At 35.9% G+C, this 25969-nt stretch overlaps 1 protein-coding gene across 2 annotated transcripts in view; it reads left to right on the top strand.

Moving 5' to 3' along the window:
* Window positions 1-25969, top strand: part of SEMA3C (semaphorin 3C) — a 184272-nt gene that overhangs the window by 145566 nt on the left and 12737 nt on the right. For both annotated transcript variants that reach the window (XM_027838789.1, XM_027838790.1), the window contains 3 exons: window positions 13868-13956; window positions 17879-17920; window positions 21307-21464. In XM_027838789.1, coding sequence (XP_027694590.1) covers window positions 13868-13956; window positions 17879-17920; window positions 21307-21464 — 289 coding nt within the window. The remainder of the gene's footprint in view (window positions 1-13867; window positions 13957-17878; window positions 17921-21306; window positions 21465-25969) is intronic.

Raw genomic sequence — 25969 nt, 5'->3', positions numbered from 1 at the left:
GTCTCAGTGTCTTTCCTAGTAAAATCATGGAATTTGGGATTAAATCATCTCTGAGGTCCCTTTGAGCTCCAATATCCATTATTTTAAGTGAGTTATTGAGTAAATATGATCTTAACCAGAAGACTAGCTAAGAAAATGATGAAAAGGTGTACTTGGAAGATGTCATCCTGGCTTGAGATTAAGAAAGCAGAAATTCAATCCATAAAAATTTACTTAAGTACCTACCATGTGCCAAACACTGGGATAGAAACTAAAGATAAAAATACAAAGAATGAAAAAAATCCATACTTGAAAGTAGCTTACATTCTATTAATATTTAAATAAGCAAGGCTTCACCAAAGAGTGTGTAAAAGGAAAATCTTTTCTCTTTTCTCCTAGAAGTATTGTAGTTACCATAGGAAATAAAGGAACTTCTTAAGCATAATAAAATATTAAAAATTATGTCTGTTCTTGTTTCCATGGGTAAACTCTAATCACAGAATATTCTGTTTTCTTTTTAATTTTCATTACACTATTCAAGTAGTACTTACACCCAGAGGCTATATATGAATCAGTATAAAGTATTATTTTTATGAAATATGCATCCTGACAAATGATAAATTATAAGCATCAAATTAGTTTGGGATATGGGTAGTTTTATTTTGGTCTTTTTGGGTGGAGAATATCAATTCAATGTTATTTTTTTTTAACAGTTCTTGCTTCATCTTCCATCGTTTAAGTTTTTAAATCATTCGCTACATCATTGTCTCTGTAACTAACTGAACTTGTAAAGTTATTAATAACTTCTTATAGTACGTCAGGTCTTTAAGATAAATAGTTAAATATTTAAAACCATATTTCACCTCCCTAAAAACAAAATTCTCTGAAGAAATATATTGCACACAGACTGAAAGTAAGTGTTCTCAGGTACCTTCAGTGTGGACAGCATTTTTACAAAATCGTGTTTTCCTGTAAGATGGGAAGGAAGTATTTCAGGACCATGCCTTCTCAGTCATTTTCAAACAATTTAGCTAATTGTCTTGCCCTCTCCTTTCTGTACATCTATGGAATCCTGCACAATGCTGTGGTTTTAATCTCCCTTTCCATATAAGCCCTTAGGAACAAAAATAATACAAAAAATGCTGGGAGGAAAAATACCAGAGCTGAAGTTTCTGAGAATATGCGTAGACAGATTGTAATGCAGAACTAAAGATACAACAGATACAAGAATGCTTTCTGCCATTTTGATGCTTTTTCTTACCACATAGTTTGCTGGAATATGCACATAGACTTCTTAGAAGAAAATGAGGATGTTGGTGTCTTTTTGAGATGTGTCATTTTCAAAAAATGGCATTTTAGCATATGATTTTAATTTAACATACTTAAAGAAACCACACATTCCTCTTGAAGGCAAAACAAAGTGATAACCTAATAGAAAATGTGAACTACAATGTAAATTCCTATGTAAACAGCATCTTTTCAAAAAGGTGGCAATAAGGAAAGCGTGTTTTCTTTGACCAAGTGATCGTATGCACATTATCACACTGTAATTTTATGTAGAAGATGTATTTAGACGTATGTCTCATCTTGATGCACATTAAGGAAATTGGACCAATTGTGCTTGTTTCCAGTGATGGATGAGTTGCCTAATACTGGAGGCATTCCAATAGAAGCTAAACTAATCAGGGGGGTGGTAGAGATGATTCATACTTCAGAATAGATAAAAATCACGACTGTCAACCCAACCACCTTGGAGATTCTGTGAATCTTCCAGAAACTTTGTCCTGGATAAGCATCTAACCTTTCCAAGAAACCCTCCTATTTTGCAGAGCAGGGGTTCATAATCTTTCTTTTTTTTGGAGGGGAGGGTATGAACCTTTTGGCAGATTGCTGAAACCTGTATGTCCCTTTTCAGAATAACATTTGCTGCCTATAGTCATAATTGAAGGAAATGGTGAATTTCAATTAGAGTTTAATAAAAAGGAAAAAATGTCATTTTAGTTTGTAGAAACTTTGAAGTTATCCAAAGTCCCCCTTGGGAGTCCATGGACCATAGATTAAGAATCCCGCATCGAAGCTTTCAAGCAAAGCTTGAGGGTCAATTTGAGATCTATTTATTTGTACCTAATGGAGGGTAAAGAGGCCTTTTCTGCAATTTACTACTGGGAGGCTGAATTCAAATATAGCTTGTTATGTTCCTTATTCTTTAAGTTAACATGTAGTGCTTTTTCTTAAAAGGTTTGAACATTTCTTGGTGGTGCCAGCCTTCCAGTTGCTTCTCAGTCCTGCCTAAAAATGACTGGCTTTACCAAAGGCACAAAGCTTTTCATCTGTTGTAAATAATAATGATCAAGTTGCTGTCACCACAGAGAAAACTTCTCTTTTATCTTGGTCTGTGTTTTTCATAAGTCTTAGAGGAATTTAACTAAGATGTTAGCTATCAAAAAAGATGCTAAAGAGAGAACTTGGTGTCAATCCGTTGAGAAGAATGCAAATACCATATTGTATTAACTGTTGTCAATTTGAAAATTACTGGGTGATTTATTGTCCTAAAATCCCTTGATGGTGAAGACTCAGAATTGACAGAGTGACAGTTATCATCAGCCCTTTCTACTGTGGCTTTTGTCTGTCACATTTGGTGGCCAGACTCATTCTGTCTTCTGTGGTGTCATAATTAAAGCCAGCCAGCTAGATAGACAGACAGATATGCTAGATAGCTGCTTCTATGAAAGACTGACAACTAAATTGTACTTTAATGTGTGCAAAGCACATATTATTTCATTTCATTCTTCCAACAACCCTGAGTTAAGTGCTTCAGTTATTATCCTCATTTTGCAAATGAGGAAACTGAGGCTGAGGAAGGTTAAGTGACCTGCTAGAAAACCCATGACTAGGAAATTTCTGAGGCTCGACTTAGAATTAGATCTTGGTGAACAAAAACCCAGCTCTCTATTGACCCTACTACACGACATGTCTCTTGTTAACATCTTCCTGTTTCTAGAATAAATCTGTTTCTAGTGAATAATATTCGAATAAAACATGTTTCCTAAAAGCAAGGACTGTTTATTGTTTTGTCTTTAAATTCTAAATAGGACACACAGTACCTTGTCCGTAATAAGCACTTAGTAGTTGTTTTTTTTTTTAAACTAAATTACAACAGATTTTTAGAAAAATTGTAAGATATATACACACATATGTGCATATACATGTAAACACATACTTTATACTTGTATATTAGTATCATTTTCACTGTAAAATTTTAACATTTCTCTTATCTCTGGTTATGGTTCATGTCTAGTCAATAGTTTCTTCTGAAGAATAAATCACATCATTGTTGTTGGTTTTTCCCCTTTTCCCCTTTTCAGATTACCAATAGATCACAATTTAGTATACCAGAGGAGGGAACCAACTTTATTTTATAAACCAGTGTGTTTTAATTTGTCGGTGTCTGTGTGTGTACATGTGTGTGAGAGAGCCTTTTAAGCTCTACAGAAGGTAATAAAACAGCAGGTGAGGGTTTTCCTGAGATTAACATTTCTATTTTAACATTGCCACCTACTGCTTGCGATGCAAAGCATTTGTCCCAAGTCTACTGCATTGCAAAGTCGAGAGACAGTGCCTATTTTCTTTAATGCTGTTGCAGTTATAAAAATATTTAAATGTCTGGGTCAGGTTCAGACACATTCAGCCATATTTATATTTTTCTCACTCTTCATCAATCAGGATGACATGTGGTTTTTGATAAAAACTGAATGACTCCTGTGAATGGGTGTTAGAGATTTAGGATGATTTAGCATCATTGTTAATTCATAATGTGGGGGCGCATTCATGTGGTTTCCATCCTGGTTTCTCATGCAGCCTTTGTTGGATCAGTGTTTCTTGTGTGGGATCTATGTTAGAGCCTTGCCTTTGTTAAGCCCTAGGAAAGCATGAAGTTTTAAAGTAGATGCCACACTTGTGACTAAGGTATTAGCATCTTTGTCCTTGTGTTACATGATAGTTGCCTGGGTAGGAGACTGAAGCATTCTGGGAAGAGTGGGCCTAGGAATAGCATAACCTTAATAAACAGCAGAACTGTGGGGTTCTCATCAGAGAGAAGATGCTACCACAGATAACTTGATAGCCAAAGCAAGAGCATTTAATCTCAGGAAAGGCTACTGTTTGTTAATCCAGGATGGTACAGCGGAAAGAGTGCTGACTACATTCAGATGACCTGGATTAAGACCCTAGCTCTGTTCTTTATTATTCTATGTGAACTTTGGCAAGTTATGTAACCTCCCTGGACTTAGGTTCCCTCATTTACAAAAAAACAAAAAACAAAATTAAACTAAAAAACAAACAAAAAAAGCTGAGATGGTCTCTGAAGTGCCTTGAGGCAGGTAAGTAGTACAGTAGCTAGAGTGTTGGTCTTGAGGTCTAGAAGACCCGAGTTCAAATGCTGTCTCAGATACTTACTGGCTAAGGGATCCTGGACAAGTCACTGAAACTTGGCAAACGCAATTTGTTGTTGTTTAGTCATTTTCAGTTGTGGATGATTGTTTGTGACCACAATTGAGGTTTTCTTGGCAAAGATACTGGAGTGGATTGTTGTTTCCTTCTCCAGCTCATTTTACAGATGAGGAAACTGAAGCAATCAGGTTTGAGTTCCTTGCACAGGGTCACATAGCTAGTAAGTGTCTGAGACAGAATTTGAACTCACAAAGATGAGTCTTGTTAACTCCAGACTAGCATTCTAGCCGCTGTGCCACCTAGCTGCCTGTCTACCTTTTTTATCTGTAACTGAGCTAATAATAATGTCTATATCCCAGGGTCATTGTGAGGATCCAATTAGATGACCTATATAGAGAATTTCACAAATCTTAAAGCCCTATATAAATGATACCTACTACTATTTACTATTATTATTCTAGCTCACTATTGGTGCTTTCGAAAGAGCACTAGATCACGAGGTGTAAGTTGTACATAACAGAAATCAGTACTTTCATATACAATCCTTTTTTTCCATTTTACTGTGTTTATAGGAATGCCCATTTTATTTGGTGTTCACTGAATTCAGAATATTTTTAATTTTCCAACCCCTTCTCTGAAACACACACACACACACACACACATTGGAGTCACAGCATCTGGGTACAAATCTTAGTGCTGCCATTTGCAATAATACCTGTTTGACCTTAGGAAAGTCAGTTTACCTCTTTGGGCCTCAGTTTAATCATCTGTAAAAGAAGAGAGTTGGGCTAGATAGCTTCCGAGGATCCTTCCAGTTCTTACTCTTGGATCCAATGAGTGATCCCTTGGTAAATCACAGCCTTTTGTATTCTTTCTCTTCCCAAGCAGTACGTTCCAGCCAACCATGAGAATTAGGCACTCCCCAAACTCATAACCCTACTTCCCTCCATTCTCACAAGACTTTCTGGAATGAGATCCCTTTCCATCTTCATCTCTCAGAATCCTTGTCTTCCATCAATACTCCACTCAGATGCCAATTCCTCCAGGAAGCTCTCCTTGATCTCCCCAGGTGTTATGTTTTCTTCCTCAGTTTTGTGTTTTACTTCTTTTTTGCACACTGTATCCCCCATATTGTAGTAGTATACTAGCTCTTAATGAAAAGGATTGTTTTTTAATTTGTCTGCACTTAGTATGGTGCCTGCTACATAGTAGGCACTTAATAAATATTTAATGAGTACCCAACATAGTGCTTAACATGTAGTAGTCCCGTAATATATTTTTTAATATGAACTTCATTGTCTTCGAAAGCTGGATCCAAAGGCACCTAAGGTTTCCCATGGAGTTTTACAAAGGATTTCATGGCAAGAATTACTTACACCCATAAGAATGAAGAGGAATTTAACTGTGAATATTTCTTTTTAAAGAAAAGTGGCATTAAAAAAAGCACAAGTTAAGCTTGGCAGAAGGATGGCACTAGCAGTAGACTTTAATGAAGGGGGAAGTAAAATCTAAAGTTAAAATAAATGCCTCCAAGAATGTTGAGCAGCCCCCATTACTATGGAGAGCCTTTTTTCTTATTATACTTTTTAATTTCAGGTTTTTTAAAGGCAGAATTTTCCTAATTTAATTTACTTTCTTGTTTTATGTTAAATATCATTTGGAGCTTCAGTGAATCTATATCTAAACAAAGTAAAGTGAAGACTTTTGAGTTAATTACCCATTTTAAAATGAAGGTAATTATTCCCATAAAATTGTCCTAAAAAGAGCACTGTTTAAAAATCCCAGGTAATTGATGCAAAGATTTACTTTTTTATTGCTTTAATTATCTAGATTATTTCTTCAGCCCATGACTTTACATGTGTAGATCTCCATTTTATTTTAAGCAAAATACTATCACCACCTCACATTTGTATATATTTGTAATGTTATAAAAACACTGTCATATGTTGCCTCATATTACTATGGAATTATTTGCAATTTTACTATTAAAAGTTCTATCCTCTGTATATACAAGTGACATTACTGATCAGTTATAAGTAGGAAATGAAATTTGAATTTTTTTTTCCCCCAGCAGTGGTGATGGATTTTTGCTGAGGTCTACTCATACCTACTCATTCATTTCCTTGTGTGAACAATGAAATGCATTCACAAGAAGTCAGGTTAGAGTAGAAGGTAGCATTGCAAGCTCCATTGGGAACAAAGCTACTCTGTCTTCTCTGTATTAAGGTAACTGCCCTGTGTAGGATTGAACCCATGACTTTGACTAGATGAGTTTTAACTCAGATTTAGCACCTTTATGATTGAAGAACAGAAGGAATGTCTTACTGAAAAATTACAATAACTATTTATGTTCTGAAAGTACATGTTTTCATTGGAATTTTCTAATTTGTTATTATAAAAGTTCATGTGAATTAAATATTTTTGTTCTTAATCTGTGTCTGTATTAGAGGGAACTCATGGTAAGAAAAGTCCTTCTACCAATGCAGAATGGCACCTGCTCTGCAGGGTTATGGGGTGGAATTAGAGTTTAAATTTTAGAGAGATTTCTGAAGCATCGAGTCATCAAGCAACTTGCCAGGATTCACAAACCCGAAATGTGTCAGAGGAAGAATTTGAAGCAGATATTCCAGACTGAAAGCAGCTTTCTCTAAGGCACTGTGACAAACTGATCTCCTTTCCATAGCTTTACTTTATTTAGTCTTCACAGCAACCTTGAGATGTTTGTCACATAGGTATTATTGTTGTCATTCAGTCATTTTTCAGTTGTCTCCAAATCTCAGTGACCCCATTTGGGGTTTCTTGGCAGAGATACTGGAGTAGTTTGCCATTTTCCTTCTCCAGTTCATTTTACAGATGACGAAACTGAGCCAAACAAGATTAAGTGACTTGCCCAGGGTCACACAGTTGGTAAATGTCTGAGGCTGGATTTGAACTCAGGAAGATGAGTCTTTCTCACTCTATCTACTGGGGTCACCTGGTTGCTCCCACATAGGTATTATGATGTCCATTCTACAGATAATGAAATTGATGATCAGAAAAGTAAAGGGACATTCCTATCTTAAAAGAACTAGTATATATTTATGTGGAGATTTGAAATAAGTCTCTCCTGACTTTAAACCTAATTCTCCATTGTACTAATTCATGTCCTATATCTGAAATTATCTTTCATTTCATATACTTGTCTATCCTTTGGATATGGATTTTTTAATAGATCCTGTATATTTAGTGGTTGTTAACATTAGAGGAAAATGGGGTGCCAAGCAGAGTGCCAAGGAAATGTGTATCACAATGTAGTGCACCTTTTTGAAGGGACAAGAAGGGCAATGATTTACTCTGAGAGCTCTGGTGATTCAATTACTAATTAATGATTTGTACGGTCTTAAGCCTTAGAAGCAATAGGTGATATGGTGGATAGAGTTTTGGGGCTGAAGTCAGGAAGACTTGAATTCAAAATCCAGCCTCAGCCATTTACTAGCTGTGTGACCCTGGGTAAGTCATTTAACCCTGGTTGCCTCAGTTTCCTCATCTATGAAATGAGCTGGAGAAGGAAATGGCAAACTATTCTAGTATCTTTGTCAAGAAAACCCCTAGAAGGGGTCGCAAGAATCAAACACAACTGAAGCAATTGAACAACAGGTGGTATTAAGTAACATGAATGCTACCAAGTATTTCCATGTCCCTGTATGCTTCCTCCTATTTTAACTTTCACTTCTAAAGGAAAGCTAGAGGAGATTTCAGCTTGAAAGTACTAAGATAGGAAGCTTTTGTCTGTTCACAGAATGAGTTCAGGATAGATAGTCACACAATGGCCTTGATCTTGATGTCCTGCCAGATTTCCTAATCCTGACTTTGGTGGTGTATATCCTAGGGATAAGAATCTGAGGTCTGTTGTTTAGCACAGCTAGACCTTATATGACTGCCCATAAGGATGTCTATTACTGTGAATTGTGGTAGTGGTTTCTGTTAGTGGAAAGTCAGCTCTTTAATTTTATTGAGCTGGGAAGACTTCAGATTCTAGAAAATGGAAAGAAATGTTCATATTGGAATGTAAACTAGCATAGACTGGAAGAGAAGGATTTGAAGCTGGAATTGCTGAGGTGAGCCTGTGGTATCATAGCAATGTGTTTGGATTTGCTGAGTCTTAGGCTTATTAAATTTTCCTTTGTATTCAAATTCTAGCTTGTCTGCAAGATGAGCAAAACGTTTAATGCCTCTCTCTCTCTTTAGTATTTTTAATTGAAAACAAAACAACAACAACAGCAAAAACCAGCCCAGAATATCATGAAATTGGGAAGTAGATCCCTCACTGGGTTTGTGCAAGAAGAAGAAAGTGACAAAGAAGCTATTTGTCTTTCAAAAAGTGATAAAGTGGACCCAAAAAGCTACTATGTGAGAGTTAATACAGTAAGGATCTGAGGAAAAAGACAGGAACAGAGGTGGAGTTGGGGGCTCCCTGATCTGAGATACTTACTAATTGTTGACCTAATAACAATAAAAGTATATTGGATCATGAGTCCAAGAAATAATAGAGTAAATCTTAGGATTTGTCAAAACAGATGACTCTTACCCAGAAATCTGGAAGGGCTAGTGAATACACTGGATGACTTGCATCAGAACCACCAAAAAATATGGTAGCTATAGTTTGGGGCTAAATATAATAATACAAAATTTAATAAAAAAATTAAAAATACAGGATTGGAGGCATGGTTGGAGAGTACTGTTCCCCCAACCCTCCTTTAGGTGAGTGGATAGGGAGATTAGGATGTTTTAAAGGCTTGTAAGCTCAATATGCATTAATAGTGAGATACGCCAATCAAAAAATCTCACATGGACTGCTTTAAGTGATATTGCTTGCTGGGATAAGGAGGTAACAAATAGTTCCTGTGTACTCTGACCTAGTCATTCCTCTTCTGGAGTATTATTTTCAGGTTCAAGTGCCATAAATTTAAACTCCCTGGGAGGAGGTAATTTCTTCACTTCTAGAGCCTATTGGACTAGATAATCTCTGAAGTCCCTTAGGGATCTAGATCTATGATCATAGAAGTCACAATAGAGGAAGGACATTGAAAATGGGAAGATTGTCTAGAAAAGAACAACCAGGTTGGTGAAGGGCCTTGAGTCCATGCCAACGAAAGATTATTTGGAGGAACTGGGGAAATTAACAGGTAATCCAGAAGGAAATTGTAATTGATGCCTTCAAATATCTGAGGGTTTTCTGTGTGGAAAATGTATTAAAATTGGCATTTTTGGTTGCAGAGAACAGAACTGGGGGCAATGAGTGGAATCTACAAAAAAAAAATAAGTTTGCTATAAGGGAGAACTTTCCAAGAATTAGAACTATCCAAAAATGGGATGCCATCCCTGGGATAGGGGTTGCAGATTGAGGTAGAGATAAAAAAAAGATTATGCCTCCTGCCCCAATACCCAGAATTAGAAGAAACCTATGGGAGCTCCCTATAGTTGCCAGTTAATGGAGAAACTGTTAGTAGTGGTCGTATTGGAGTCATGACAATCTGCGATTCACCTTCAAGGGCCCGTATAGGTGGAATGAACACCATACTTTGGCGGCCTATCTGAGTGATTCTGCCAAAACACAGACTTGATCAGAGATTGGTGGTAGTGGATTATGCTGAGAAATGAGTATTGGGAAGTGAGAGGAAGAAATCATCCAGAGAGCTACTGCTAGTAGCTCACAGAAGTGTACTCATGGAGAGGCAAATGCAAAAAAACAGGCAGTCTTACTTAAGGAGTCTAACCAGCAGATAGGAGAGTGGTACTGATTGGCTCCACCCAATGCAAACCATCCTTGTTCAGCAGATTTAACAACTTGTCAACTGAACTAATACAGTAGGCTTAATAAGTTAAGCTTGTCTCCATTTTGATAATTTAAACTGTACCTTAGTACCCAGGCCATAACCAGATCCTGATGTAAAACTATATAACCTTTTCACTATGACAACAATGTCATGAATTCTATCTATTGCCCTCTTATTTCAAAAGAATCTAAATCTACAGTCTCTCATCATATATTTGCTTGTTTTTGCTAGTATTTTAAAAAGTTTCTTAGAGTATTAAGCATTTTTTTAAAAAAGGAACTGATGTATTTTATTTAAGTATATAAAAAGTAGACTTATTCAAAAGTAAGTGGGGCAGTGGACAGAGCACAGTCTGTGGAGTCAGGAGGTCCTGAAATTTTGATTCAATATAAATAAATGGTTTCTAACAATTCAATATAAATAAATTGTTTCTAACTTTTCATATTCCAAAATATATGCTGATTTTTTTTTGAAGAGAGTTCTGTCTCTTTGAAGGTTTAGAATTCAGCATATAAAGGGCCATTTTTTAGGGTTGGGATAGAGAGATTCATGCTTCTTATAGAATGTAAGCTCCTTTTGAGCAGTTATTTTTTGGTTCTTTCTTCCTTTTTTTGTTTCTCCCTTCCTTCCTCCTTTCCTTTCTCTCTTCCTCCCTTCCTTCCTTCCTTCCTTTCCTTTTTATCCCCAATGTCTAATACAGTGCTTTCCTCAATGCTTATTGATGGATTCTTGGAATGGTTTTGATGAGAGGACTTCTGAAGTCCCTTTCAACTATAAGCTTCTTTTTTTAGTCCTATTCATCTAGAAGAGTTGATTCACATAAATATTCCAAAATTTATTTTTTTATGGAGAACTATATTAGGGGAATTAATACGATTCAAATGTTTAGGGCCTTCTGAATGAAGCTGTTGATTTCTGTGGTCCCCTGATACCATAAAAAGGATAGTACTTGGAAAATATGATAATAAAGGATCAACTTCCTCATTTAAGAATGCTTTCTTTTTGTCAGGGGCATAGTTACATCTCTGGGCATTTTTGTAATCAAGGCTTTGATTTCATGGTCACAAATATTCCCTACGATTGCTAGAAATTACCAAGGCTATACAGATTATTCAGTGATCCGTGTCTGTCATTATAATCTGCAGCAGTGAACCATAAACCCAGTACTGTCTTCATTATTCGTGTGTGTGTGTGTGTGTGTGTGTGTTGACATGAACCAAAATAAAGATTATGGCCTTCCTTTCTCTCTTCCTATTTTCTAAACACTCATGACCCTCACCCCATCACCTCACTCCTTTTCACCACACATGCTGCAGCTCTCCAAACTTTGATGATTTTCAACTTAGACTTCTTCAGTGGGCTCTGTTTTCCTTTGAAAAAAAAAGTCTACAGCTCAGTAAGCTTATGTGAACTGAGTAGATGATTGATTAATGGGGGTAAGGGGCAGGCAAGGATTCATCATATTACTCAGCTCCTTACTTTGAACATTCTCTCCTCCAAGATGAAAATGGCTTTCTTTGTACTCTTAAAAATTTGCCAAAACCCCATTAGAAAACAAATTACCCCAGGTCTAGACAGATCATGTGAAGAAAAGTAAATCAAGTTCTGGGTTTGAATACCTACTAGCTGTGAGATCATGGACAAATCAGTTAAAGGGACTTTTTCTTTATGAAGTGATGGATGCAGTGTACTTTGAATGTCCAAAACTGAGTCAGAACAGCCTTGTTTATACCCCAAATTTTCAGGCTTCATGTTCTTATTTGCTTTTGAGTGTGACTGAAGGTGTGGATTTAAAATTATAGAATGTGGCTTAGATTTCTCCCATTTTGAATCTTTTCAACAGTTATGGTCTGTTTCTATGTTTTTTTTTTCTGTTTTGTGGTTTTTAATGTAAACAAGCTTAGGGAATATTTTTTATTGCACTTAGTAGTTTCTTGGGCTTCAGTATTTTAAAAATCTAAATTTGTTTTCTTGTTAAGGAGTATTTTGAGCCTGTCAATTAAATATGCAAGATGGAAACTCTTAACATGAAAGAGAATCTTTTATGTCAGAGCCTTTATAGCCCATCAGAGTGGAAGCCAAAAACTAATTTGAGATTTGTGGCATTTCACTAAGTAGTTCCAAGTTACATTCTCCCATATATTTCCATTATGTGGATTTTCATTCCAGACTTTTTCCAATATGTTCTGTAATAGGTATGGGCCAGCATTCTATGACAAAATGGGGATTTTTAGAACATAAAAATATCTAGTACCTGACTACATACAAAATTGATTGATTAAAATTCAGTTCACAATATGATCACAGAATCTCTGTAATTAACAACTTATCACAAATGAGGGACTATGCCTTGATTTTTATCCACTCATACTCCTCTACTCACATTTTCATTCATGTGACTTTTTGAATTAACCTAAAAATTAATGCAATTTTTGTTGTCACGTGCTGAAAACCTCTGCTTTTCTGCTACAATTTGTATGTACGTCGGGTGCTTGTTGGGAGGGGGTGGATCCATATGTGAGACAAACTATGTCTTCCATTTCTTGGCTATATGTTTTCTATTCACTTAGAATCATAGAATTTAGAGATGGGCAGAATCCACAACATCATTAATTCCAATTTCCTTATTTTAAAGATAGGGTAATTGAAACAGAGAAATTCAGTGATTTTCCCTTGGGGATCTCCAGTTGCCATTCCCTACAGGCATAAGTAGTGACAATAACTATTTTCTTCTTCTAACTTCAATATACCTATAGGTAATTTGATACTTTGATATATCAATCATCTGTAATCTCACTGATATTGGTACCCTTTTCACCAGTGCAAGCCATCCATCTTCTTCTTTCTATGTGAATCTCATCCTTTAATAAATCCTTTACTAAGGATCTGCTCACATGCTGGGGTCCCTTCTTCTAGATCTTTTGATGTGGAATGACTACCAGTGGGGCACATAACTTTCTACAGTTTAGTTATTATTTATTCTTATCACATACACATATAGATATATTGTTACTATGAATACAGTTATTCCAGCCAATTTCTAGACTTCAAAATTTCTAATACAACTTTTATTAAAATCTACCTTTTGTAATTCTGAAGCAATCACAACTCAATCCTCAAAGTTCAAAATAAAAACAACTATGGTATGATTTTAAAATGCAGGTAGATGAGGGGCAGGGAGAGGCAGTGCAAATACCATTGATGCAAGATAAGAATATTATATTGTCTCTCCTTTCTCTCATAAGTTGTTATATTTCCAGGTAATATTACTTGCTGTATCAGGATTAGGTTTTCCTGTGTAAAACTGTTAGCTTTTTAAAGGCAACTGGAGGTAACTGCTCACTGCCCAATATGTACATACTTTAAAAATTGTTCAAAACTTAAAAGTTTTCATGTTATTAAAAAAAAACAACTTTAGATAAGAACTGTCCATAAACTAGTCCAGATACAAATGGAAGTGATTGTATGTGTGTGTAGGAAAATGCCTAAGTTATTGTATTTGCTGAAAAAAAAAACTTTGACAATTCAGGAAATATCTCTTCCTTTATCCACATGTTCTTCTTTTTCTGGGGGAAAATACACAGCAATAATCTAACACTTCATATGTTCTATTTCTGATCCAGATCGTGGCACAGTACAGAAAGTTGTTGTTCTGCCTACTAATAGCACGGCTAGTGGAGAACTCATTTTGGAAGAACTGGAAGTCTTTAAGGTTTGGCTGTTTTTTTCCCCCTAGCATATTGGATTGAATCCTTTGACCTCACAGCCTTTCAAAAACTACTTGATAAAAGATAAAATAAATGGATGTTGTAATGATTTTGAAAGAAGAAAACATTAGATAAAATAAAAATAGATTAGGGGTTTCTTGTGGAATCTTTTCCCCTCTTCTCCATATTTCAAATTATCTAAACATTACTGGTTGCATTTTCTTTTGCTATCCCATGCCTTGAGAAATTTTTGTCAATTTTTTTTAATCAAACAAAGTCATTTTTTTCAGGCCTATCCAGCAAAAGACTTTTATCATTGGCAGCATATCCCACTGAAACACAAACATTTTAGTATCTTTGATTATTAGATAACTGCTCTGATTTTTAGCCAGAAAACATAAGAAAAACAGTTTTATTTTCATTTGGTTTTATTGCTCTCAATTCAAGTGTCACTGCTAAAGAAGACAAATGTTGACTCTCAGAACTGCACATAGTACCTTCTTAAGGGATTTCAACTTCATCCTGTTGTACTTTCATACTCACTTTGATGGATCCATCATTTCATCTGTGTGGGTACCCACTTTCTACTCACAAAGCCTAAAGCTCTCTATACTCTTCCTTCTATCAGATTCTTTTCCTTGTTTCATGTAAAAATTCTCTCCTATGCCAAAAAGTGGAGGGAGGATATAAAAACCTATCAAAATCATGGATCATAGAGTCTTAAAGTTGGGGATGGTCCTAGGAAGTCAGCTTGTCAAACTCCATAAGTAACAATCAATTAGGTCCTTCTCTTTCTATAAACTAGTATCATGGCATCATTGGTAGCACTAGAAGGGGCTTTAAAAGTCATTGAATCCAATCTTCTCATTTTATGCTTAACAATATTGAGTCACAGAGAGGTGAGGTGATTTGAAAGAGCAAGTAATTTTTGAACATGTCTTCCTTACTTTTCATTTGGTGCCCAATCCACTTGGCCAAGCAGCCTTATATCAATGTAGTTCACATATGCCTATGCCTTGTAGTACCTTAAGTCCGAGTCTTCATTGAATCTTGGTTAGCAAGATGAACAGTGGCTTTCTGTGGTATTTATGCACTCCAGATCAAATTGTTTGTCTTACCTCATTTGGTTTGAAATCAGCATTCAACTTTGCAACTGATGTCCCCATCACTGATAGTTATTGGCAGAGAACTTCTTCTCTGTGGAATAGGATATTTACCCATTTATGCTCAAAACCATTTGACAGAGCACTTTGTTAAGTGCGGGGCTAGATAAAAAGATGATCAAGTTGTGGCCAGTGCCATCAAGGAGTTTGTCCTTCAGTTTTACCCATCAGGAAAGAATGCCACAACAAGGATAAAAAGCCACACCCTGGTTCATAAAACTAACCAATGACTGAGCAAAAGTAACAATCTCCTGCTTAAACCAAAGTTGTGGTGGCCAGTTAGCCAGTTGAAGAGCTGCCTTAAGTTCTATATTATGAATAACTAAAGTTATTGTTATTACTATTGTCAAGCCTTTACTTATATTGCAGGTTGCAAAATATTTTCGCATTCCTTACTTCATTTCACACTCAGGACAGCCCTGTGAGAAAGAAGAGCAGGATTATTGTCTCAATTATGCAGATGAGGAAATTAAGAAATCAGAGAATTTAAGTGATTTGTAGTGAAGCTGGCACTCTTACATCAGTCTTCTGCCACCAGATCCGGTGGTCTTTACTATAGTCAACGTTGTTTTCCTAAAGGGTGAATTGATGGGGAAAAAAGGTCTCAAGGAGAGCATTTTTAGAATATCCAATGAACTTAAATTTTGAGGTAAATGAGAAATTGACAAAATCCAACTGTATAAAAAAATTGAAAATCTGACTATGTTTGTCTACAAATGGTATTTCCTGGAAGTATTCTTTTTAATATTTCTCTTTGGTTCAACTATATCATGTAACATTTATGATTAATCTATTAAATTAGAACCCAGTCTCCAAAATAGTGATTAATAAATATGTTTATTTCCATTACCCTCTTCAGTCTTTTTTATTGGCAAGGCAATGATTATCACACTAGTTTAACCAGCTGTAGTATAAATAAATTTAATGACACTTTACATTCAACTCTGAAGTGATGACTTGTCTGGTGAAAGTAATATGAGTCTGTATGCAGAACTTTTCCTAAGAAGGTTCTGTTATAATATAGCACTTCATTTTTTTCTCATATTGAAGTATCCTTTTGATAATCAGACAGTATTGTTAATTAACTGGGTTTGACACAAACCAAAACATGTACATTGTAGGTGGGTTTTCAAAAAAATATGACATATGTTTATTGTGATCATGTGGTAACTACTTATGAACTGTTACATGATTTATGTCTGTGTTATCATTATGAAAGAATAAACTCTCTTAGAAAGAAAATATAGAAATGCATGAAAGGGACATTAGCGAATAGGAGCAAATCTGCAGTGTTATGTGCCGAATTATACAATTGTGTGTGTGCCACTGATTGATATGCCTAAATCAGAAGGCTCACTTACATAATACAGTTACTATCTTTGGTCCAGTGTTTGTATCACATTTTCTGTGAACTAAAAGTAATTGGGTGTAAATGACATTATGTTACAGGCTTGTAAGGAAATAATATATTTAAGTGGAAACAGGACCTGACATATTCCTTAGCTTAGTGTCACATCAGTGTACCACTGGGAAATAAATGTAAGGTTTTTAAAAAAGGTCAAGTTTTCTCCTTTGTTTCCATGGGGGCAAAAGACTACAAACCCTTCTTTTATCCCTCTCCCCAGACTGTGAGCTGGAACTGAGCCTGGCCTACTTAGGTAAGGTTGGCTCAAATATGAGAATTACTGAACTGTCATCAACAGCTTAGACATCTGTCTCAAGCCACACCTTTCTGCACATCTCTAAGAGCTGCTGTAAAAAGTGTTGGAATGGCTTTTTGAGACCATTACATCATCTCTCTGGAAAAAAAAATGTCTTTTAGACATATACAACACCCAGGCACTCAGAGGGTTGGAGACACACCATAACTCAGCAGAATTACCCCCTACCCTGTCAGGGAGTTGGGCACAAGCTTTTGGGCCTTTCTTCAGTAGGGTACAAGACTGATTTTTGAGTTCTAAGTGATACTCAACAAGTTCACCAATTATGAATCTGGCATTCACAGAGGATTACAATCTGAGAACATTACTCAGTTTCTTCCACTTGACTCCCGTTTTCACCTCATTAAAGTGAGTCATTTTTTATAGTAGTTCATTGTTTTTAGCAGAAGGAGAGAATTAAGCAGTTTGCTTTAGGCCAATCTGTTCTTCAGACCGAACTTGATGGACTAAACAATAGTTTGTTATGCCTAGTGTTTGATTTAGGGGAAAATACAGTGGAATGACATTCCAGAATTCTTTTTGAAAGTTTAAATCAAACCTCCAACTTCTTCAGTGGCCCCACCATCCCAAGATTAGTTTTTGACTATTATTTCATTTTTTTGTGTCTCTTTTATTCTTTGATTTAGGGAAGGTCATAGGCAGGTTAGTCTGGTGGTTGAGTTTGAGATTGGAATAAAATGAGATACTTTTAAATTGTTATTTAGCCATAGCAGGCAATGGATAGTTAAAAAGGTTATATGTCTCATTCTTGCAACATGAGCAGCCCACCCACCTTTCTGATCATACATTTTCTGGATCTTCCTGTATAGTTCATATACCACTTCTTGCACAAAGGTTAAGATTTGATATATGCTATTTCTTATTATACATAGCAGAATTCATGGAATTATTCTTAGTACTGTTCTCTCCTCCTCAAAGGAAATGCTTCTTAAATTTTTCACATATACATACATATGTATATACATGTACATTATACATAAAATAATCATTGGGAATGAAATCATTACCTTAGTGCTCTATTTAACTCTTTGTTTTTCTTTCAGAACAATGCTCCTATTACAACAATGAAAATTTCATCCAAAAAGGTAAAAACCAACCCATGTTTATTTTCTGTTTATATCACAGTTTTCATTATTAATTCATGATAATTAATATAAATTAATTTAAATAAGTTAATTATTAATTTGATGATTAAAATTCTATAGTACTTAGAAAAGCAATGCTAGATTAGACTTTTAACAGTTCACAGAAGCAAAGAATCTCAAGGAGGCTCTTGACATATCTAATCTAAACCACACCTGAAGAGTAATTCCCTAGAAGATATTCCTAACAATTGACTATGAAGCCTTTGTATAAAGATTTCCAATGATAGTAAATCTGCTATGTCCCAAGGTAAATCTACTTTGGGATAGTTCTAATTGTTAGGAAGTTGGCTACATACATAATTCAGATGCCAGTCTAAGAAATACAGCCACATTCCACGTCATTCAGAAAAGGAAAAGTTCTTATTTGTCTTCAAGATTCAAACCAAATCTTATGTTAGACTAAATATGAATGTTTCAGGTCAAAATCTTTTCAGTGTTGGCATAAGGATTCGACTTATGGAGCTCCCAGGTACAAAATCACCTTTAACAATAGGTCTATACCTTCTCTTTGAGCAACTAGGTGACATAGTAGGTAGAACTCGTCTTCCTGAGTTCAAATCCAGCATCAGATACTAATAGCTGTGTGAGCCTGGACAAGTCACTCAATCATGGCTAGCTCAGTTTCCTCATCTGTAAAATGAGCTAGAGAAGTAAATGGCAAACCACTTCAGTGTCTTTGCCAAGAAGACTCTGGAGGGGTCGCAAAAAGTCGGGCATGACTGAAAAATGACTAAACAACAACAACATAGCTTCTCTGCAATTTTTGGCATGAGAACTTTACCAAATTAACAATAAAGTTAGCATAGTTATATCAGCCTTGAATTTCTAAATATAGACACATTCATTATGTGCAACAAGGAACACAACTATGTTATTTACTTGGGGAATAGGTCCCTTCTCTCTCCCTACCATATGCTGGTGTACAGTACCACCACCATACCATTCATATGTCTGATATGTTATACTAGTTTTGTCAATAATTGCTTACTTTAACCTACTGCTTCCTTGATTATAAAATGCTAGGCCAAATTATTTCTTGACACTCCTGTGAAATAGGTAGTTCAAGCATTACCTAAATAAACTGAGGCTCATATGGGTTGTGATTTGCCTAAAGTTATAGGAAATTCCACAACCAGGACTCAAATCTCAGTCTTCTGACTGGAGCGGGGGCGGTCCAGTGTTCTTTCTGGCTTGGCATACCAGGATCTACTCAAGGAGAGAGTTCCTAATCATAAAACATCTTTTATTATAACTTTAAAAACTGTTTCCCCTTCCACTTTCCTACTCAAACCTAAGGCTAAAGAGCTGAAAGGACTGGTCCACGTGAAAATATTAGGAAGCAAGAGAAACCAGCAATTACCTGACCTCTTGAGTTTTGAAGGGTATATTCCCTTCACCCTCTTAAAGGCACAAGTTGGGTTTGGGGCAGGGAAAGGGGTGTTATTAGGCTTAAAAACCTTAGAGATTAACAGTGAGGGAAGCTGCTTTATCAGAAGCCATTTGTACATGTTTTACATTATTCTTTGTTTTTGTTTTGATTTTTTTTTCCTTTTCCCCTCAGTGACATGAGCTGTATTATTCTTGAAATGCAGTATTAAGGCTTCATCTATTTAACACAACTGTGATTACATAATTTTAGTGGGGCTCTTTAAGTGTTTCAGGCCAAACAGATGAAGGAAAATTCCACAGTGTTACTTGTACTCTTTACACTTGACTTACTTTTATGAAGAAAAATATAAGGCATATACAGAAGTAAAGGTCTCATCTGTAAAAATGTTTGTGTGGCGCATGAGAAACATTTTCCCCAAGTGACGAGAAGCTATTAGTCATCTTCTGGGCCCCAGGGAACTAATTCAAAGTCAGATTGTTCTTTTGAAGTCAATGGGAAACTCCTTGTTCAGCCCAGTGTGATAGAAGGAGAAAGGTTCAGAGAAAAATAATATAAAATTGATGTATGGCTGTGGGACACATTCATTTTGAATATATTTGCAAGGAAACAATGGTGTTGTTTATAGGGAATGCAGAGATACTAATAACAACACCTCTCTCAAGGTACTATAACATTGTGATCAATTATTATTTCATATTCTAAAATATTACAAACTTTTTCTAGTGTCCAACTTCAACAAAGTATGTAATAGGAAGGCAAGTGGAATGTTTAATTGAAACTATCAAGGTTTGAAGATGTAATTGAACATTAAGATTTAATTGAAACTATCATGATAGATAATTATATAATTTGCTATAGTTCATTTTCCAACCTATTTGGTAGTGGTAGTTGTTTCTCACTCTTCCAACACACACCCCAGTGGATCTTAACCAGGGTCTACAAAGTGTTAAAGACATCCTACAAGATTCCTTATGCTACAAGTCCAGGGTCCAACCAGATGCATAGCAAGCAAATGAAGGAAAAAAATGATAAATTAGGGTAGGAAGCAAACAAAAATTCATTTACTTTTCATTAAAATACTTTAACCAAACTAATATATTCTACCATTTCATAAGAAAGTTAAGAACCATGATATATTTTTGCTGTCCCAGAGACCATATTCACCTGGGATGAGTTCTTTGCAGACTAGAACAGCCTGAGCAGTGGAATGTTTGATGTATATTAATTTTATTAATCCAGCCTCAGACACTTATTACCTGTGTGACCTCGGGCAAATCATTTAGCCTCTATTTGCCTAGGAGGCAGTTGGGTGACTCAGTGGATAGATAAGTCTGGGGTGGGGAGGAAGGGAGGAAAGAAATGGTTAACCTATAATATGTCTAAAATAAATTTTTGTTCATCTTTAAAATTTTTAAATGTTTTCTGTGAACAGTTTACTTATAAAAATAGGTGATAATAATTCTTTCTCTTTCTTCCATATACTTAAAACTACTTTCTTTTTCTAAACTAAAAAATATTCCTAATCCTATCCCACCCATTTATTCGAGGTCAGATAACATACTACTAAATTTAAAACAGGAGGAAGAAAGTCAGCTTGTGCTATGGTAAAGAACAGAATTCAAAGAAATTACACAATAAATTTTTAATATATTAGTTCTAACCTGAAGTGGAGAAAAATAAAACCTAGTGTCTAGAAAACAGTATTATGTTCTACACGAGACTTTGAGCATTTTTAACAGCAAAGTGGTAATGTTAGAGAATATTAGTCTAGGAAAATTCTGTTTATTTTGGCTATATACCTTTTGGTAGGATGCATGACAGTTTTTAGTTCCAAAATGAATCCAAAGGCTTATGGGCATAGAGCATAGAATATTCCTGCTCAAAGTCTTCCTTTATGTTCTACATCTAAAATGAATCATCATCTTTCCTTTTATAGCAACAGTTATATGTAAGTTCCAATGAAGGGGTTTCTCAAGTGTCTCTCCATCGATGTCACATCTATGGGACAGCTTGTGCTGACTGCTGCCTGGCAAGAGATCCTTATTGTGCCTGGGATGGTAGTTCTTGCTCCAGATTCTATCCAACAGGGAAGAGGTGAGTTCTGCTTGTTTCAACTCAATACACAGTTCACACATCTTATTCTAGATATTGGGAGAGATAGAAAGTTCAGCTTTGATGTAATCTATTCTCTCATGGAGTTTACCATCAATGAGGAAAATATAATACATGGATATCTTACTATAAATCAGTATAGTAAACAAGTGCATTTGTTATAAAAATATGCAAACAAAAGCATTGTGTAAGGTTAGGAGAGGGCCATTCCTTGAATGGTGTAATGGAAAGACCGTTGGATTTGGAATCAGAAGACTTGGGTTGAAATCTTGGCTATACTACTTACTAATGTTATGGCCTTGAGCCTACTACTTCATCTCTCTTGGTGTTAAAAGTGGAATTGATGCCAGCACCTAGTTAATTTAGGCCCGTTTTTAAGACCAAACAAGGCACTAACTTGCAAGTCATTGAATAGTTAACAAAAGGAGGTTTGCTTTGCCCTAACACAGGAAACATATGCAACAAGGATATAGTGGCACTTAGCTTCTCTTGACACAGACTCTAGTTGTCTCCATATGGAAATACATATGGTCAGTAGGGCAAAGTATGATGACTCAGGTGATCTTCAGAAATCCACCAAATCAGAGTGGGACTTTTTTATTCCCATAAATTACCAGGAAGCTTCTAAAATGAGGCCAATGAAGGGGAAAAAAAGATATTTTTATTGCTTTTTAAGGAAAGCCAATACCTGTTGCAAGGAAATAGTTTAGGGTTGTATCTCAGTCTCAGTTTTCTTATCTATAAAAAATGAGATTAAACTCTGTAACTTCTAACTCCCTTCCAACTCTAAATTCTGTGATCCCATGATTGGGTGGATCAGTGAAGACTTTCTGGAGAAGTTAGCTTTTATATTTGACTCTAAGGAGCAGGTAGGTGACACAGGGGATAGAGCACTGGCCCTGGAGTTAGGAGGCCCTGAGTTCAAATCTGGCCTCAGACACATAACACTCACTAGTTTTGTGACTCTGGGCAGGTCACTTAATCCCAATTGTCTTGCAAATAAGTAAATAAATAAATAAGTTTTATTCTAAAGGATGAATATATGTGATAGCATTCCAAAAATAGCATAAGCTAAAGCACGGTGACAAGAAAATACAAGGGTATATTAGGGGCCATCAAGAACCTGAGTTTAGGTGCAGAAAAGTACTCGTGTAGGAATATTGGGAAGGTTTGAGTGAGAAAGGAAAAGATTAAAAAAATGAAAATTCTAGCACAGGATGGGGCAGGAAAGATAGAATGATGGCAGAGCTCAGATGGAACTTGGAGAGTTACTCCACATTCAAGTTCTAAGTGGAATGAGCAATGCTCGTGTTTTGTAATGTGCCCGCAGGAAATGTGGCTGCCAGGTATGTGAGATCTGAGACATGGAGCACAGTGCTATTGTGTGTCCTTGACAAATTTTCTAAAGATAGCAGCAGTGATCTACAAAACATGAATCCACAGTTTGATAGACTTAATAATCTCATGTATATATGCAATTCTGTTACAGATGATAAAGGCAAGACTGTTGTTTTTTGTGGAGGTTTTTGGGGGGGATTCTTTTTTAAAAAATATAACTGTATTTATTTGTGTACAGCTATGTAACAATGTCAAGAGAGTTTTTAATTTTTTTTTGCTAGATGGGCCCAATTGTAAAGTTCAAATTCCTCTGTGGACTGGCATTTGAGGACTTAAACAATTAAAAAGCATCATCCAATTTTTTTCCTATTTTCTGATAATACTCCTCTCCATTCATCCTGTGTTCCAAGAAGTTAACTATTCTCTTCCTCCTCTGCATTCCCTATTTTTCTTTCTCATTGACTTATCTCACACTGTTCCCTACATCTGGAATATTTTCCTAACACCTCTCCTCAACTTCTGCTATTTTCTCCTGTTTGCCTTTAATCTTTGGTTTGGGAAGAAGAGGAAAAAAATATGGTTCAAAAACCCAAGAAAAGTAGAAAAATGGTTAGTTGCTCTTGATGAATTCAGTTCACCAAGATGTGAACTTTGTTTTAATATTAAACAAATTACCACATCTTATGGCTAAGCCACTCTTGGTATTTCAAAGACTGTATTGTAGCAAAGAGATTAATTATACCTGTTCTGCTTGGCCCCAGAAAGCAGAGCTAGAAACTATGGGGGAAGTCACATTAGGGTGTATTTAAGATTGGCATAATTGGGAAGATACTAATAGTTCGAGCTATCTAAAAGTAAAATTTGAGTTACTTTGGTTATCCTCATTGAGGGGTCTTTAAGCGGAGGATAGAAAATCATTCAACTATATTATAGAAGAACTTCTTTGTATTGCCTGAATTGGCCTAGAAGATAGCTTTCAATTTCTAAGATTCTTTGATACTGTTGAATTTCTAGTCATTCTTTTGCCATAGCCTCTATGTAGTCTTACTAAATTCCTCCAAATTGATAATGACCTTTTCTTTCAAGCCTTTCTTTCTTTCTCTTTTTCTTTTTTTCCTTGTATTGTCATCATATATTTCTGTGCCTTAAATACTGCTGTCTCCACCCCCACTCTGCATGACAGATTTCATCATGGCCTTGATTTAAAACTTGGTATCTCATTCGAAGCCTAACAGTGGTCTCAACACAAAGAGGCATTTTATAAATATTTGCTTAATTCAATTTAATTCAAGTATATTCTCAAAATATTGTTATAGTTGTAGTATTTCTCCTCAGAGCTACTTAGAGCCTAACATCCTTTTGTAGCAGGAATTCAGTAGCTTCCCTACCCTAGAATCTCCAGCTGTCCTTTTAATCCTCAGCTGTAATACTCACTGTCTTGATTTATCCACTTCTCTCAGACTGCTGAGGACTGAGTATTAGAGAGAAAATCATGAAATCCTAATTTAAAAAACTAAACACATACAGCATAACCTTAGCTGCCTTTTCCCTACTGCCAAACATCCCCTATATTTAACACATTTAATCTTCATCTCAGTTTTTCCTGTTTCAACAATCTTTACCCAACCATAACCTTTCCCACACACTCATAACAGAGTATCTAGCTTCCTATTTCATCAGTATCAGCACCCTCTGATCTCTCTCAACATTCCATTTCCACTTCTTAAAATTCTTTAATATCTTCATTCTGTCCCAAAAGATGAGTTCCAAACTCTTTGGCAAAGTTAATACTTCTACCTGGATCTTTAACTCCTTATCTTACTGCTACCTCTAAGAACTTTTCCTATTGATCATTCCCTCTTCCAAATATATTTTCAGGTTCTCCCTTGCAATTATCCACAAATATGCTGCTCAGGTCTCTAATGCTTCCTTAGCTCTTTGCTCTCTGGCTCCCACCCACTTGGAACAGAGCTAGGTGGATTCCAGGGTCAGAAATACTGATGTCATCATGACTGCAAACAATCATGCACATGTTACAGGAGCAGAGCAGGACTAGGCAAACAAATGCAGATCAACAAGGTTTCAGGAACACAGGGAAGATTCAAGAGGACAAGTGAAAGCCCAAGAAACCCCAAACTAGTTATGTGCAATGAATTTCTGCTGAATTAAATCTTTTTTCTTGAGCAGCTTAGGGTTGCCCAGATGACCTCATGCCCGTGAGAGAACTCAGACTTAAAATGTCTTCTCTTGTTGGAGAAAGACTAATTTCCTACATATAAGAAGTTTATCATCTTCTTCATTGGTATCCAAAGATAAAACAGATTGGATAACCATGTGGGAGGTCTATGTCCCCTATAGGTTCATTTGAGGTAAACTCTGTATTAGGAGTACCTGATCTGATGCGAGATACTCCAACCATTTCATCATGAGAATGTTCATCTTTGGTGGCCCAAATTGAGGCATTAGGAACAAAGAAAACATGGTAAATGTGATGCATCCACTTTCAAATCAAATTATTGTGAGTACATGTCAGTGTTTTCAACCAAACCTAAATAGTCAAATACCAACCACCGGCTTCTTCAAATATAAATAAGGTGATATTAGTATTTAAACTGTCACTACACTAATATTTGTGCAGCTTACCAGCTGGAAAGGCTGAAGAATCTCAAATATCTCCAACACAAATCTTTAATCTTTTACCTGGAATCAATACTGAAGCAGCTTAAGACACAACAAAAACATTTTCTAGGCATGAAATTATCGCCGTTGTGGGAACCAAAGGCTAATCTCTTCACATTTACACATTTAATTATTGCCCCTGTCTTATAGATGAGTGATGAGTGCTTGTATGATCTTCCCTCTTTTCTCTCCCTCCCAATCCTCTCTTGCTTTAAGACTTTTGCTGTGAACAGTAAATGGTTTATTTTCTAAACTCAGAGTTTATTTTCAAAGTAAAGTTTTATGTTACATGCAGACTGTCCTTTTGTGTTTGAGATTTTCCTTTTGTGTCTTTAAAAATTTATTTTGGAATGTGAATGTGCTTTTGTTTGCCCAGGTGGCTTTTCTCTTATCACTACCTTTCTTTCCTAAGACACAGACTTATCCATAGATTCCATGTTTTTCTCCAACATAAACTTTATCCTAATCAA

Source organism: Vombatus ursinus, unplaced genomic scaffold (assembly GCF_900497805.2).
Source record: "Vombatus ursinus unplaced genomic scaffold, bare-nosed wombat genome assembly UNPS02014830.1, whole genome shotgun sequence".
In the NCBI taxonomy this organism is placed as follows: Eukaryota; Metazoa; Chordata; class Mammalia; order Diprotodontia; family Vombatidae; genus Vombatus; species Vombatus ursinus.
Note: the sequence above shows the minus strand (reverse complement) of the source record. Positions and strands in the feature narration are given on the sequence as shown.